This window comes from Chelonoidis abingdonii, chromosome 24, assembly GCF_003597395.2.
Source record: "Chelonoidis abingdonii isolate Lonesome George chromosome 24, CheloAbing_2.0, whole genome shotgun sequence".
Taxonomy (NCBI): Eukaryota; Metazoa; Chordata; order Testudines; family Testudinidae; genus Chelonoidis; species Chelonoidis abingdonii.
This window is the reverse complement of record NC_133792.1, coordinates 9,951,679-9,968,120: the sequence shown is the minus strand read 5'-3', so window position 1 is coordinate 9,968,120 and position 16,442 is coordinate 9,951,679. Positions and strand designations below refer to the sequence as shown.

Below are 16,442 nucleotides of genomic sequence, written 5' to 3'. Positions count from 1 at the left end.
CTTCCCCTCACATGGGGGTTCTGATCTGAAAGTCCATTGAACTGAGGTCCAGCCTGGCTCCCGAAGGACAGCCCTGGGCCTGACCTCAGCATCTGTCGCTCCAAACAGACCAGAGCAAATCCCCTGCTCCCAAACTTCCTGTCCTCTCTTTGCCCCAGCGCCTTGAGGACGGACCCTGACGGAAGGGGAGGATGCAAGGAGAACCCAGAAAAATATGAGGCATTTAGAGGCCTCACTGCATCAGGTGTTTCTTGCAATCAGAAAACAAAACCAGGCAGAAGCAATGCAAGTGCGGCCTCCCTTCCCTTCTGCTCCCATTGGCACCGCTCCGAAGGGCACCGTCAGGGACGGAAGTCCCAGCAGGGCCCCACTTGCCATCTCTGGGCTCCATCATTGATGCCCGTTTGGGCTTCTGACATTCTGTTCTGTTTTTCTTCCCTGGAAAACGGAGAGGGAACTAGGAGCTGCTGTACAGGCATGTGCCTGTTCCCCATTACAGCTCCACTGAGGTTGTAACGTGAGAGCCTCTGTGCCATGCCCGCATGGTTATTTATTTATCCATACAGACTTTCCCCTTGTTTTCATTAAGTTAGGCAGAAAAGGTTAATCTTCCTTCTGCTGAAGCTTCAAACCTAACCAAACTAAATAAAAAATGATTTTTAAGGACTTTTTTTTCTTGTCTTCCCCCCTCTCCTCACCACCCCCCCCAGCACCAGATTGAGTTGCGGTCTCAATCAGAGATGGCACAAGAATAAATTAAAAACAGGTTGAAAGAAAAAGTAAGAAAGAAAGAGAAAAACAAAACCACACTCAGAGGAGAGTGACTGGGAAGGGGTTGGTTTAGTCTAGGCCAGTAAGCTGTCAGGCCTGAGTGACAAATGGACATCTGAGAGTTCTCCTCCTCCTCTTCTTTCTAGGAATTGCAGCAGACGGTTCTTATAGTGCCTCCACTCCCCCTTGTTCATCTCCTTCCTTTTCCGCCATGCCACGTCGGGTCTGTCTGTGCCAGAAAGAAGAACCACGGTGCCCAAGGCTGAACCCTTGTGCACCCGCAAAGAAGCCGGGCTGAGTCATCCTCTCCCCATGCTTTATGTACTGCAGTTCTTTCGATGACATGGTTCTGAGCACAGAGGGCAATCTGGGTAAATGGGCAGGAGTTCCCTGTGGCAAAAAGGCTTCCACGTTCTTCCCCCTAAGAAGTCTCATGGCTTGAGTCTCCTCTCTGTTCATTTGGCTCTACAAAGCCAAGGAAGTCCTGTTGATGTCAGTGAATCTCCTTGTGATTTACGCAGCTGCCAGGGAGCAGAGAATTAGGCCATCTATGCTGGTCATAGTTCATACCAGGACGTGTGACTCGTAGCCTGATCGCTAATAGGCCAAGAGACCATGGGTTCGAGTCTCCAAACGGGATGCCGAGTCTGGTACAGGGTGGGGTGATGGCCTGCAGATGAGGTATTCAACTGAGTTCCCCTCTGAGGACTGGCCAGGTGGGCATTAGAGAGTCTGGGGCACTTTCAGAAAGATAACTCTGGTGGCCTATGCAGCCTTCCCTCTTGCACTAAACAGACTCTGTAATCTCAAGGTGGGTGGGTGAGTAAGTTATTGCTGACCTGGTGCCTTGATGCTGTGTTCACAAGCCATTCTTGGGAGAGGATGTTCTAATGAGGAACCTTGTCCTAGGCAGTGCCAGGAGCAAAGCCACTGGGGAACCTTTTGTTACCAACACAGATCTTGGACCAGGGAATAAGAAAGGCTTGTGGAGGCTCACAAACCTGAGCTGAATGCCCTACGGCCCACTCCCACCCCTACATACGCCATTTGTTTTGCTTTGAGTTTTATGAGTTAGTTCAAACTGACCCCTGGGGGTCACGGAGGGCGGTCTATGAACAAAACCTAAATAGGTTTGTCAAATCCTAATCAAGCTTGAATGGCCAAGTTTCACATAGCTCTGACTAGCAGTGAGTACAATGATAAAGGATCCTGTAAAGGAGCTTTGAAATATACTACAAGGCAGAGGTGTGCTCGTGCACGAGCCATCGTGCAAAAATCACCCCAGGCAACTGGATATTTATACAGCTGTGCCTTTAAGCTCAAAATTGGTAGATAGGTTGACCTTTAGGTAGTCTATGGGATAGCCAATTTTTCCTTGAGCTGTATTGCCCTGGGGTCATACTTGCTCCACACCTGCTCCACTCAGGAACCATAGGCATTGTCTTCCTGGCTACTACCTACACATAAAGGCTCCTCACCTGAGATTGTAGCTCCTCCACTAGCATCTACCTAGATATTTCAATCACAAGCTTTTTGCTTCTGTTACATTGTAGTAATGTTCGGGGCAGAACAAGGAGGGAGAAAAGTTTGCCAGAAGCTCAGGTTTGACCACAAAGCACCTTCTCACTCTAGGGGGTCTATTGCAAGGGTTTTGGCTTAACCTAAATTGACACCAACTTGGCAAAAGTCTCTAGTTGCATTTCCGCCCATGCAGGAGTACTTTCAAACAACTCACAAATATAGGCTGGTCCTTGTGCACTCCAGGGCAAAATGGGACCAAATTCTTTGGCAACAACCCCTAAATTTCATGGCAACATTCATTGTTATTACATGCCAAAAATATGGTAAAAGAACATTATTAAGCCTGCATAGTTCAAGCACTCAGAAGTTAGGAGATGCCAAAAGTAAGGTTCCTGGGCAACTTTAATTCACCTCCCTTGAGCTCATGCAGTAGGATGCAGTCTTTAAGTTATATGCTAACTTTTTCCACAGCACCCCTGCCTCAGTCAGTGCACAGATTTGGCTCCTTGTCCGGCACCAACCTCCAGTTCAGCCTGGCCCAACTCTTTGTCCTAGTGTCTTTGCCCAGCCAGTCCCAGTTCTTCCTCCTGCACATTGGCTCCTTATCGGGTCTGTTTCCCTCTCTTTCCTTCCTTTGCCCCAGCCCAAATGGTTAAAATCTGGCAAAGTTATAAGCAAACTGAAAACAGGATCTTAGAATGGGAAGTGTCAAGTGACCTTAGTAATAGGAGGGCCTACAAGCCCTGCCTATTATACTACCAGTAAATAGCTTTCATTCCTACTCCACACCCACCCCTGTGCAAACACACAGCTATGGGTCAGTGCGATAAACTTTGTCAATGGTTGTTTTCAGAATGGTTATTTCTGAGGATGGGTGTTTTGCTTTCCTGTGGCCTTGCTCCATGTGCTGAGTCTTGGTCCCACAATTTTGTCTCTGCAGATTGGGCCTCTGCATGTGCCCCATGGAAGCAGGGAGCTTGCAACCAGCCTGAGCAGCTCACGTGCCAGCTCTCTTGACCTAGCTTATCATTTCTCTAGACAGTCTACACTTCTGGCTCACCCCACTCCTTGCCCAACATTCATGGAACAGTGCAGGATGAATTCACTGGGATCTAGATAACTAGCCATGATGGAAAAAGCTGGAGAGAATGGGATGCAGTGGATGTGTCCCAGCAGACAGAAAACAAAATGTCAGATGTCTGATTCCAGCAAAACGGTGACTTCCACCAGATAAAGGCTAAATTCTGCAGCATCTTAAAAAAAAGCCATAGGCTATTGTAGCATGGCAATAACTTACTGCCACAGCACCTCCTGCTGGTTGTTCAGGGAATTTGCTTTTCCAGCCTTGGAGCGCCCTTTATCAGCCAGTATCCTGCGTGCCTCAGGCCCCCATGTTCTTCCCAGATTCTGGTGCCCCTTTATCTTGAGTGCTGCCCCCTGGTAGTACCCCCACTCTCTGGGTCTCCCCACCCCAGGGAACCCCCAGCCCTCTATCCCCACCTTACCTCTGTGCTTCTGCCAGTCACCATCTAGCCCCCGCTCACTGGGGCAGACTGCAGTCTATACCATTCATCATCGGCAAGTGGAGTTTGCACCTGCTGCCTTTGCCTTCCCTGGGCTGCACCTCTGCAACCTCAGTACTGTTCCTGGCCTGCAGCCTGGGGGTTTTCCAGCCTGGAGCTCCCCAGCGCCCCTGACCTTTCCCTCTAGGTACCTGCTGAGCTCCTAAGCAGCCAGGCCCGTCTCTCTCCACATCTAGAGAGAGACTACCTGAGTTCCTGGCCCACAGCCTTCTATAGGGCCAGCTATGGCCTAATTGGGTCCACAGGGCAAGTCACAACAGACCACACCTCTCAGAATTATTGTTCTAGGCTTTCCGAAGACATCGTGCCATTGATTTATATTTGGTCAAGGTTATTTCTGTAACCTTAAGCACTAGTGTGATAGAGGCTATAGCAAGGATTGAACTAGGGTTCTCCAGAGCTACAGCTGTAAGTTGCTATAGCTCGAGCTAAAACTCTGTAAGTAGTACTGCTAATTATTCCTCTTTGGTGTATTGCCAGAGATGGGGTCTGCACACGCTCGCCAGCAGGCTACATTAGAGAAACGTTTTGCTTTAAATGAAAGCAGAGATTCCGAAGCTCAATTCTCCAGCAAAGGGATATTCCATGGCAAATTCTGTGGCTATGGAATATGCAGGACTTTTGTCTGGGGTAGCTTTTCCCAGAGCATCCTGGCTTCTGATCAGCACAGTTCTTATGTAACAATTTATCTGCCAGCTTGAGGCAGTTTTTCATGTTCCTGCACTAGATTGGGTCTCAAGAGACCTTGATTCAATATGTGGCTTTGCCACAAATACTTCTCTCTGTGCCTCAGTTCCCCCGGTGTATCTGGGGAACATTAATGCTCCCCTGCCCCACAGAGGTGTTGTAGTGGTAAATTCATTAATGTTTTCAAGGAACTCACATAGTGCAGCGGTGGGGTCCAGAGAAGTAACTAGACACAGGGGTCAGATTTTCAAAAGTGCTCAGCACCTGATGTTCTTTAGAAATACCCAGATGTGTATTTTGGTAACTGTGGTGGTCTCAAATTCTCCCCACCATGCCTGTTGGAGCTGTGGTAGACTCCTGGCTCTAACTGCATCAGAACCTAGGCCATCCTCTGGCTTGCCCGGGCCACCTCTTGGGCCTGGGAGTGGAAGTACCAGGGCTTCGGAATCCCCTGCAGGGGACATGTAATAAAGTGAAAGCAGCGGCCTGGAAAGGGATAAGAGTTCCCTGCCTATCACATGGATGGGTGGGATATATAAGGAAGAGGCAGCTTGGTTGAAGGAGGAAGGGTGTGTTCTTCTTTCTCTCTTGTGGCTTGAAGTAGGGATAAAGCCGTTGGGGGGATTGTAACCAGCATTTTCAATTGACATGTTCTGTTTTGTTAGGTTTGTGCCCATTGTTCAAAGGCCCTTAAACTCGGGCATGGAGTTTGCTTCCCTTCCCTTGCTGGTGAAAGAGCCCACCAGCCTTTGGAGCACTAAAGCATGTGTACGCTCTGCCCATCACATGCATTTGTTAACTCCCATTTTGAGTGCAAGTGCTTCCACAAATCGCTGGCTAGACATAGCTGTATTTTCCTAAAACTCTGCAACTGCAACTGCGAAAGAACATCTAGTCAGATAATGAATGACTATTGTTTTAAGTCAGGAGAGCATTGGCTGTGCAGCACGCAGTGATAATCTCTCTTGTGCCCAAACATGTTGTAGTCTGATATAAAAGGCATTTGCACTAAACTCATTGTAATGTGCTGTGTCACCTCAACCCCAAACACCTTCTGGTTATCCTCGAGTGACCTGCGACCCTGTATTCGGAATGGAAACCTTCAAGACATCAGCAGCAATTCCAGACAGCAAAGCGGTAACAGTGGAAGGTCAGTTTGTGTCCGAACTATAGTGGTAACCGTGCCCATACGCTTGGGTGCATTGTGTCTGTTCAAAGGTACAAAGTGTCCGGTCTCAAGGAACAAGGTCTAAGTTAAGCAGTAAGAGAAACACAATTGAGTGAGGTGGGCAAAAGATCATGAGCAATAACATAGGAGACAGAACCAGACCTGTGGTCCTTCTACTCGTGTATCCTGTCTTTGGCATCACCTCATGCCAGATACTTCAGAGGAAGTCAAAAGAACCCCACAGAAGACAGATATGGGCTAATCTGCCCCCCATGTTAAGTCTCCTCCTGATCTCTAATACTTAAAAATTGATTTAAGCCCTGAAGGATGCGGTTTAATATCCCTCCCAAAATTGCCTAAGAATTAACTATTCTTTCTCTAAATTTTCTTGTTATCCATATAAATGACTGACCCCTTTTTGAACCTTGGTAAATTCTTGGCCTTAATACCATCCTATTGCAATGAATTCTACAGTCTGGTTATGTATTGTGTGAAAAGGGCCGGAAGTTAAGGTTGGAACCAAGGGCCAGTCAAGTCAAAGCTGGATTTGTTTTTTGTTTTTAAATCTGCCCATAAACCCAGAGAGTTTAAGTGACTTCCCCAAGGTCACACAAGAAGTCCATGGCAAAGCCAGCAATTGAACCTAGATCTTCTGAGTTACCTAAAACTTTCTTCTCAATCAAACTTCCTCAAAATTTGGTTCAGGCCCATCTCTAATAGCGATGTTAAAATATGGAGAACAGTAATGGCTCTGCCTGAAAAATGGTTTGGAAAGAACAAACCATACCGAGAGCCTGGGCCTGAGTGGTGCATTAAGATGAATAATTAAGAGTTGGATTCCTTTAGGAAAGGAAGGAATTTATTGCTGCTCTTCTCTCCAGTCAAGGGGGACATTTGTTATTGAACTGTGTAATTTGTGACAAGACACAATTTTTTCTGTGTGCTATCTAGGTAATCAGCCTGCGGGAATTATACATTCCAGGCTGATTACACCAATGTGTTCCTTTTCACGTTTCATACCAAGAGTTTGAAATTTATGTTCCATTTCTGTGGTCCTCAATCAGATTTAGTTTCAGTTAAAAATGCAAAGAAAGAAATATGGTAAGAACAAAATTCTCCACTGATATATGCCATAAAACCTTGGCACCTTCATACAAGGTTCCCTGGCACAAGCGGGAATGAAGGGTCTGATTCTGAGCTCACTCGCACCACTGTAATTCAACTAATTTCAGTGGAATTACTCCCGATGTACACCAACAGCATCAGGCCAGTTGGGTCTGATTTTCCACTGCTTGACCTGCGAGCTGTCAGTTACACCAGTGCAAAATGTATACAAAATGCAGCAAAATCCAACTAGTAACTCACTTTGCGCTGGTATAAATAACCGTAGGTAGGGGAAAGCAGTGGGGAGTCAGGCCCTAGAAGTGTAATTAAAGGGATGCTGTCGACTGAAATTGGGTCATCTTGTAAAAGCTGAGTGGTGTAGTAGTAAAAATAAGCTGGTATAAAACCTAAGACTTACAAAAATGAGCCTGCGTTGTTATCATTTATCATTATTTTAAATGCTAATTAAAATGATTGCTTTAAAAGAAACAGTTATCTCCCTGCAGTGTTTGACTGATGGGGAGACGGTCTGTGAATGGGAAGTCATTGCTTTTTGTTGTCCAGACGGCCTGAGAGAAAAAGCAACAAAGAGCATAACCATGACAAGGAAATTACATTTCTAAAATTTCCTTCAATGCTGGTCATCTAAGGTGTTAGTAGTAGCCAAGGTGAAGAAACTTGCTTGACTGTGACAGGTGCTTTAAAAAAAAAAAAAAAAGTGGTAGTGTCACTTTAAAAACAGATTAGGAAATCAGAGATTTTTGAGGTGGAAATGACCGACCAAAGCACTGAGTCCGTTTTCTTCCAAAGAAGAATGTATTGCCCCATTGGAGGATGTAGATTCAGGGTTCAGCATTTGCAGGGTCATCCCTGGCATGAATCTGTGTGTTGCCTATATGCTCTGTGCTCATATTGCCCAATCCAAGCTGTGCGTCAACTCGGTCTGGATTTGCCTTGCTGTATATGGGCCCTGCAGTGGCCTTGTATACTGCTGATGGCCCTGCACTGTGTATGGGCAATATACCCTATAGGAGACCAGGGTGCCGCTTCGTCCTGTCTGATTGCCTGCAGGCCTGTGCTGTATATGGAAAGGGAAAGGTTCAAGAAACAATGAATGCCAAGGCTGGAGATTGAGCATAAGGCTGCTTAGCTTTATTAATCTTGCCCTTCTTCTCTTTGGTCTTCAGGAGAATCCTTGAGCTTTGCTGATGATTTGCTCTCCGGACTTGGAACTTCCTGCGTGGCAGCTGGCAGGAGCCATGGAGAGGTCCCAGAAACCAGCCTTTATTCGGTCATTTTCAAGTGCCTGGAACCAGATGGCCTGTACAAGTAAGAAAGTGATGGATGTAGGATGGGGTGGAGAGGAGGGTTGAGAGATAGCATATAATGCAGTTATTGTTTAACATTTTTATTGCAGTAGTGCCTAGAGAGCTGTACCGAGACAGTGCTCCATTGTGGTTGGTGCTGTGCAAAGGGGTTTGTTTGGTGCATGTGTCTTGGATTGTGCGTTAGGAGCCGAGACAGGCCCAGATCATGAAACTGAGATCCAGTTGTCCAGCATTGGAGAGACTGTGGCTGTTTGGATCTGGGGGTTTGGTTCAGTTCCATCAATGGGTAATCGCAGCTCTCCGATATCATGTGCATAACGGGATATGATCTCCCTCACTCTGATGAACTGAGCCAGCTTCAGGGAGATTGCAATCTGACCGTAATGGGAGTTCCTCAGAGGCAGCAAATGGGTTTGAGTCCTTGCCAGATTCTCCCCTCTCCATTTCCCCACTTAGCAGGCAGAGCAACCAGAGGCGGTATTCTGAACGTTACAGCATAGTGTAGAGTCCTCAGTATGTTAGACACTGTGCAATCATGCCATGAGGGACACACTCTGCCTTGAAGAGTTTCCAATCCAAGTAGACAAAGAAAGTGTCATTGTCCACATATTTACAGAGGGAGGAATGAGGTGCTGAAGGATGCAGTGACCTGTCCAAGGTCACAAAGGCCCAATTCCCATGCCTGTGCTTTACCTGCAAGACCACCCTTCCTCACGTCTGTGCTTTCCATGCGCTGCATCCCCCGCATGGCTTAGTCGGCGAACGGGGGACAGGGAGAGGTAGGAGAGCAAACGTAAAAAAAAGAGAGAGAGAGACAGAAAAAGAGTTGAGAGAGAGAGAAAAACACCCAGCCCTTAACGTCAGAGTGGCTGTAATAATTAAAACACATTTTGTAGTGAGTACTGAAACTTTTTATGGGACCACAAAGGCAGTTAAATTCAGAGCTGGCAAATGGACTGTCAGAGAGAACTTTTTAAGATCTTGATTAATACTTTCCCTTCGCCTCCCCCTCCGCCCTCTCTCCCCCACCCCATTAAGTACGTTGACAACCTCCAAAGAGGGAAGAGCTTTTATTGCACAACTCTGGTGCTGGGCCACATCCGGGAGCAGGCTCCAAATGGTGCTTGCCACTGAATAACTGTGAATGTTTCCTTGTTAAAATATATATAGGTGTGTGATGTAATTATTATCATCACTGGGAATCGGGCTGCTCTGAGCAGATGCCAGGAGGAGTCTGGAATGGAGCTGGCTAATGATTTGCCTCCAGTAAAATCCCGTCACTTGCGAGCTATTGGCAACCTGGTCTTTGGTTGTCAGAAGGGATGAGCAATGTTATTGGCCTTCCAGTCTCTGGGGAGGCTAGTCTTGAGGTTAAACATTGGGCTGGGAGTCAGGAGAACCGGGTACTGGGTCCAGCTCTGCCACAGACTCCTTGTACGACCTGCCAAGGCACCTCTGTGTCTCAGTTTCCCCATTTGCAAAATGATCCTTGTCTGCCTTCCCAAGGGGTGCATAGCTTAATTCACCAGTGTTTGTAAAGGGCTTGGGGATTCTCAGGTCAAAGGTGCAAAGCTTTACCATATGTCCAAAGGCATGTAGGCAAAATGTTATCCTCTCCTTGGGCCAAAGGCTCCTCTCTGCTGCACAGCACTGTGTCCCATAGCAATGGAGGTGGGGAGAGGTGGTCCTCAATTAGCAAGCAGCCACCAGCATCCCTGCTGACTACTCTGAGGTAGAACTAGTGGGCATTAGGGAGTGTGTGGCTGGGTGGATTTGGGGATCTGCTTCTCTGTGCAGTCTGCCTCCAGGGGAAGTAGGCCAATCCTACGTGACAGCTTGTTGTATACGGTGATGAAGCAGCCTTCTGTACTAACAGCCAGAGCCACCTCCCGTTGCAGTCACTGGGAGTCTTTCCACTGACAACATGGGCTTTGGATCCAGCCCTCTATCTCCTCTCTTCATGCTTGTCAAAGGCAGGTTGGAAGGCAGCTGAACTGGGAGAGCTAGCAGATGTTCTGGGAGTGCTAGCAGATGTTCTGAGAGTATAGGTGGGACTGAGAGGCACTGTAGAGAATAGTCAGCCCCATGCATCTAGCTAAGGATCTGTGGGGCTTGGCATCCATTTCCCAGGAGATCCCAGAATGCTATGTGTCCACCAGCACATACACACAGATGCTAGCGTCTATGCACACACACTGGTCCATACACACGTATACGGAGGCTGATACATGTATACATCTAAACATACACATTCACACACTGGTACATGCATACATCAGTATGCACACACACCTGTCCGTAAACATACATGTTCACACACACACACACACACACGGTAATCCTAAGGACTGTTCTTGCAAACATCCTTACAGCTGTGACACAAAACGCAGAAAATCAGGGCAGTGACCTGTGAGGCAAAGGATCCATTCTGAACCCAAGCAGACAAAACTAAAACCCATGGGCACAAGGTTGGGTTTTAACTTGAGTTTCTTCTCCTTGTTTCGCTTGTTTTGGTTTTTGGGGAAAATTCTCTTTCTTGGAAGACTCTAAAATGGGCAAAATTCAGTTTGCAGCAATTCAGTCGGGAGCTGAGATTTATTTCAGCCTGTCCGGTGACTACACACGCGCTGTGCTTTGAAAAGGCAAACCCTTTTGCCCTCTGGACAGTTGGAGGGCATCATCTAAAAAGAGCGACGGGCTTGTGCGATCACGCAAGGCTGATCAAATCCGTAAATGTGGATCTGACATCCTGTGCATTTGGCTTTTCCTTTCGAATCACCTCAAGCAATTAGGCAACACTATTGACCAATCGCTAAGCGCATTTCCGTCCCTAGATCAAAGCCAGGATTCAGTTTTTTTTAAGAAAAACAAAAACCTTCAAACAAGCTAATTGATTTTTCTGTTTTTGAGGTTTCTGTAATTTGAACAAATAAACTAACAAAAGCAGAACTAATTTTTACGTCTTTCTTCATTTTCAGTTTGATGAGAACAAGTTGCCTTCCAGCCTGGGCTGTTCTGCCTGTAAAACATTAGGATTGTTACACCAATCCTACAGCCTGAGAGCGTCAGGGAAGAGTAGATACAATACACACGTGCCTGCCTGTAAACACATGTACACATGCAAGTGTGCCACCCACAGATACATGCATGTACACACAAATCCCTACTGAAAACACGTGAACGCCCACTTCAGAATACACAGCGGTATTGATTGTGGGTGTTTTTGGAGAATACAGTATTTGGTGTAAGCCCCTTAAAAAAACAAGAGAGAGAAAGAGAGAGAGATGAACTAAATATCCTGCTGGCAAAATGTGCCATGAGCAAGAATTCCTCTTCCCATAGAAGACAGAACTTAGGCAACCCACTCACTCCTCCAAGCCTGGTCCGGAGCCACCTCCATGTCTGTTCAGTGCTTAGCTGCTCCTGAGACAACCAGCAAGGGGGGTAATTAGTGCCAATTGTACTGATGGTTTTGTGATAGTGGCTGAGACCCGTAGCTCTTTGCACCCTGGCCATTACATGGGAAGGGCTGTCCATTGCATCTGACCAAAGGCAAACATCATCCTAAAGGTGAAAGGGTCCATCACCCATAATCCAACCCCAGAGCTCCACCAGCTTCCTTTATTCCCCTCTCCTCCTAAATGAGACTTGTTGGGTTATCTCCTTTTGCACACCGCAACCTCCCTACCCCTGCAACCAACCTCCCCCATCTCATCTCCTTACCTAGCTGCTCTCCGAGCACTTAGGACGCCAGTTTACTGAGCTGTAAAAGCCGTCCGCATCCAAGTGCTGTACCTGATCAGCTGCTGGAGAGCGGGGTTGCCAGCCCAGCGTGTTTATTTCAAAGCACTTGGGGAGAAGCCACTAGCTGGGGGCCAAAGAAGGAGATTTTGGAAAAGGAGATGAAACCCCTTCTGGCTCTTCTATAGATCGGCTCTGCGAAAGCAGGAGCAGCACCAGCCGCTTTTCCCTCCACCAGAGATACTATAATTATAGATTAGATTAAATCCCAATGTTTCTCTGTATTTACATTCCTGACCTAGCCTATTCATTTCCGGTGTTTGTGCCAAGAATCAGCACAAAATTTACTGGAAACAATATGGAAGTCATCAGGAACCCCTCCAGAGCCTCTTCCTTGGAGCGGGTCCTTCTGCGGAGAAGGAGCCTCCAGCCTCCCGCTGAGTTTGCTTTCCCCCTCGCCACACCAGCTAGGTTACCTTGGTGTGTTGCTGACCTGACCCAAGGCCTCTCACCATCCCGAGCATGCAAATGTGTCAGAGGGGTCATGGGGAAAGAGCTTGCTGGGCATCATCACCTCAAGGAGACAGGAACTTGGAAGCCAGAGGAAATGGCTCATTGTGTCCCTAGCTCTTGATGGGGAGCTGTGGAAGAAAGGTCAGTTCCCTTGCATGGAAGTGAATTATAGCCATGTGACTACAATCCGACCTCAGAACAGCACTAAACTCTACTATGTGGGGTGCAGCCCACTGCCAACAAATCCTGCCTAGCCAGCTTAATCCGCTAGCTTGCACAGCAGCTGTCTCCAGTGCAGCTAGGCTTAGCCTGTGCAAAGTGTATATGGCTTTTTTACTGCATGTCTGGCTATTTATATGCATACAAGAGCCTGCTAATGCAGGCAAATGCCTGCTGCTCTTTAGCTGGTAGGGATTGTTATTTTTTGTATGTCAGAAAGGCACATGAGTGAGCCACATCTACCCTTGGAGCAGAGTGGGGGTTGATTCGTACTGGGTAAGAGCTAGTGTGGGTATAAATACGGGTGTAGCCGGGATAGCGCCGCCAGTGGCAAGCAGTGCCAAGTCCGTACTCATGAGGGTCAGGCAAGCTGGTGCTCAGCATGGCTCAGCTGTGCCGCCACTGCCTGTGCTGCTACTAATACTCGCCAAGTACGTCTACACGAGCGGAACAGGTTGAAACTCAGTCCTGGCTGAGCTCCTGCATCTGGACAGTAACCAGGCTCCTGAACATGGCTCTTCCATTGGATCCCATGTGCTTTTAAGCCTTTTGGGTCTGAGCAGCATCCAGCTGCTGTCCCTATATCAGGCCTTTCAAACATACTCCTGGGGCACAGGCTCCCTGTTTGGCACCCTTCTCTGGATAGTAGGACCCTCTGGTCCACTGCCCTGTGCCCCAAGATCGGTGCTGACTTCCCAAGTCTCCCTGGTAGCTTATGCATGCCATCTACAGAGTGCCGCGTTACTCGTAGGCTATATCAGCCGCTGGAGCTAGGGGTGTGATTCCCGGCTCGTACACTAGCTCACATCAAAGGAGCTCACTGCGAATCATAGTGTAGCTCTGGTAGCCTGGGCAGTAGTGGCCCAGGCTAGCTGCCCTGAATACAGACCTGCCTGAGCCCTGTGGGTACACACTCAGGGCTAGCTAGCCCATGCCACTGCTGATGCTGCCCACGCTACCATGGCAACAGTTCTCATTTTGGAGGGCTAGCTTGATGAGCACTAGCAGGAGTATGTCTATTTGAGCTGGGTATCACACCTCTAGCTCCAAGTGCAGACGTAACCGCAGACACAGCATAGGAGAGAGACAGATCCATGGAGAAATAATAAACACCTGCACACAAAACCCTGCCTCAGGTTCTTCACCCTTACTGAGAGCTGATAGGGTCTTAGTGTCCTCAGTGGAGGTCAGGAATCTTCTGCCCTCCCTCATCTCCCACCCACTCTTGTCTTTTGGCTTTGCTCTGCTCTCGCTTGCTAGAGAAGTCTCTTTTAACAGCAGTTTCTAACACCTCTGTCTCTTCCTGCCCTTACCCTCCCCCATTCTCCAGTCTCACTGGGTTTGTTACAGCAGACCAGAGTCATTTGCAAGTCCATAGTCTTTGGCCAGTTGTCGCCCCTTGGACTTGGATAAGACAGAAATGGCTCACTGGTGCTTCCGCAGCTGTAGACACCTGTGTTGTCTATTAAGTATCCCTGATTGAGCTAATCTACAACCCTTGTCTGCCTTCGTGCCAGTAACTCCCCGCCCACCCCAGCATGAAGTTAACTCTTTGCACCCATGTAGCAAACATCACATTAATAATAGCGGTCTTACGATATTCATAAATGAATAGTAAACATAACCCACATTTTCTTCATGGTACCAGACATCTGTCCTGCCATGCATTGCCGTGTTTGCTGGCTTATCAGGGCATCAAGGGCTGGCAGCACGTCCAACACGAAAGGCGGACAGATGTCATGGAGAGCCAAGCAGAGACTGAGTGTTTGTGCGTGTGCATGTGATATTTTTTTTTTCCCATTGAACAATAAAAATGCCCATTAGTTCTACTTTCACTCTGCCATAGAAGCAAATACAGGATTCTTGGCAATGTCCTCTCATAGCAGGGCAGTTCCAATAGATTGTACAGCCTAGCTAGCTAATACCTGGGTTTTATTTTTATTTTATTACGTTACGATAGGACCTAAGAGCCACAATCGTGGATCAGAATCTCCTTTTGCTAGAGGCTGGACAAACAGCCCCCATCCCCAAATGCTCACAAGTTCCTGTTTTAATACTTGTATTACAGCAGCACCAGCTGCAATCAGGGCCCCATTGTGCTTGGTGCTCTACAAACACACAGTAAGAGACAGGCCCTGCCCCAAGGAGCTTGCAGTTTAAATAGACAAAGCAAGAAGGAAGTATTATCACCCCCATTTTACAGATGGGGAACTGAGGCACTGAATGATGAGGGGACTTGCTCAAGTTCATCAGGGAGTCTGTGGCAGAGCCAGAAATTGAGCCCAGGTTTCCTATGTCCCAGACCTGGTCTTGAACCACAAGATCCTCCTTCTTTCAAGATCTTAGAGCTGCAGCAAAATCAGGCTATCCAAATGTAGGCCTGGGTGACATGAGTTTCTAGGGGCTAAGTCCAGTTCCCAGGTGTCCATGTTGCCTACTAAAATATTACTGCAGCAGGCATTAATGGACCCCTGTGAAAGGTGGTCACTGCAGACGGGCCCAGGACTGACTGGACCATGGGGCCTGGCCTGGCCTCCCCTCTCACTAGTACAGGTGATACCCCCAGGGTGGAGAGAAGGTTGGGCTGCTGCTTCCTGGACTGTCTGTATCATGGTGATACCCAGAGGCAGTTTCCAAGCCTGGCTTCTTCCACCAGCATTAAAATCATGCATACACTTCTGGGAAAGGATTCACCAGTGAAGACCATGGCAAAGAAAGCAAGGTGCTTCTCGCCCTACCCAAGCAACCAGCAGGATGAGCCACTTCTGTCTCCTCTCCCCACTCATCACCCTGCCTCTTGTGGGCAGAACTGTACTGTCCAGCAACAACTGGGTTTTCATAGAATCATAGAACATCAGGAGGTCATCTAGTCCAACCCGCTGCTCAAAGCAGGACCAATCCCCAACTAAATCATCCCAGCCAGGGCTTTGTCAAGCCTGGCCTTAAAAACCTCTAAGGAAGGTGTCATAAATAGATAGCTAAGGGTTAATGTTTCTTTTACCTGTAAAGGGTTAACAAAGGGAACCAAACACCTGACCAGAGGGCTAATCAGGAAACTAGATTTTTCAAAGTCAGGGAGGGAATTTCTGGACTCTGGGTCTTTTGTTTATCTCTCAGCTCCATCTCTTGTATTTTTTTTCCAGGTCTCGCCTGTGATCGGCGTCTTTTATTTGTTCCTCTGCCTCTAGTCTTGCTTGTTCCTGCTTTAGGGCATCTTTGGCAGTCATGGTTCCTGTTTTCTTGTGTTGGGGTGCCCTCTGGTGGTTATTGTCTGAACTGCTGGCTCTCTGTTGTCTCCTGGCAACAGTGCCTAGCAACCGTGTCCTTTTTTCTTCTTCTGGCTACTCTTTTACTAGAAAAACCAGTTTATTTGCATGTGTGTATTTGCTGGGTACTTATTTCCAACTGGGCTTCTATTGTTTAACAAGACCTTAATGTCTCCTTGCTAAAATGCAAGCCAAGCGTGAGCAGAAGAGAAACAGAAAAAAAATTTCTTTCTGCTCCTTTTAAAACCAAACCCTTTCTCTCTGCTAAAACCCCTAGCAGGAAAAGAAAATAATATTCCTACTGGTTCTGGATTTTACTTCCACGTCACTGCACACTCATAAGCCTCTTCTCAAATCTCGACCTTAGCGTCCAAAATCTGGGTGGCTTAGTATGAACCTCCAAGTTATTACCAGCTTGGATCTTATCTCGCTGCCACCAACCAGGAATCCGTGCTGGTCACCTTGAGCCCCCAAACCTTCCCTGGGGGAACCCCAAGACTCAGATGCTTTAAGTCTCAACAAAGGGAAATAACCATTCCTT

The 16,442-nt window shown here is 47.5% G+C and overlaps 1 protein-coding gene across 1 annotated transcript in view; it reads left to right on the top strand.

Annotated features, from left to right (window-relative positions):
- The window catches only part of ASTN2 (astrotactin 2), a 660,907-nt gene that overhangs the window by 591,866 nt on the left and 52,599 nt on the right, over window positions 1–16,442 (top strand). Inside the window, exon 20 of the mRNA XM_032797631.1 lies at window positions 8,022–8,163. Within this exon, the coding sequence (XP_032653522.1) occupies window positions 8,022–8,163 (142 nt within the window). The remainder of the gene's footprint in view (window positions 1–8,021; window positions 8,164–16,442) is intronic.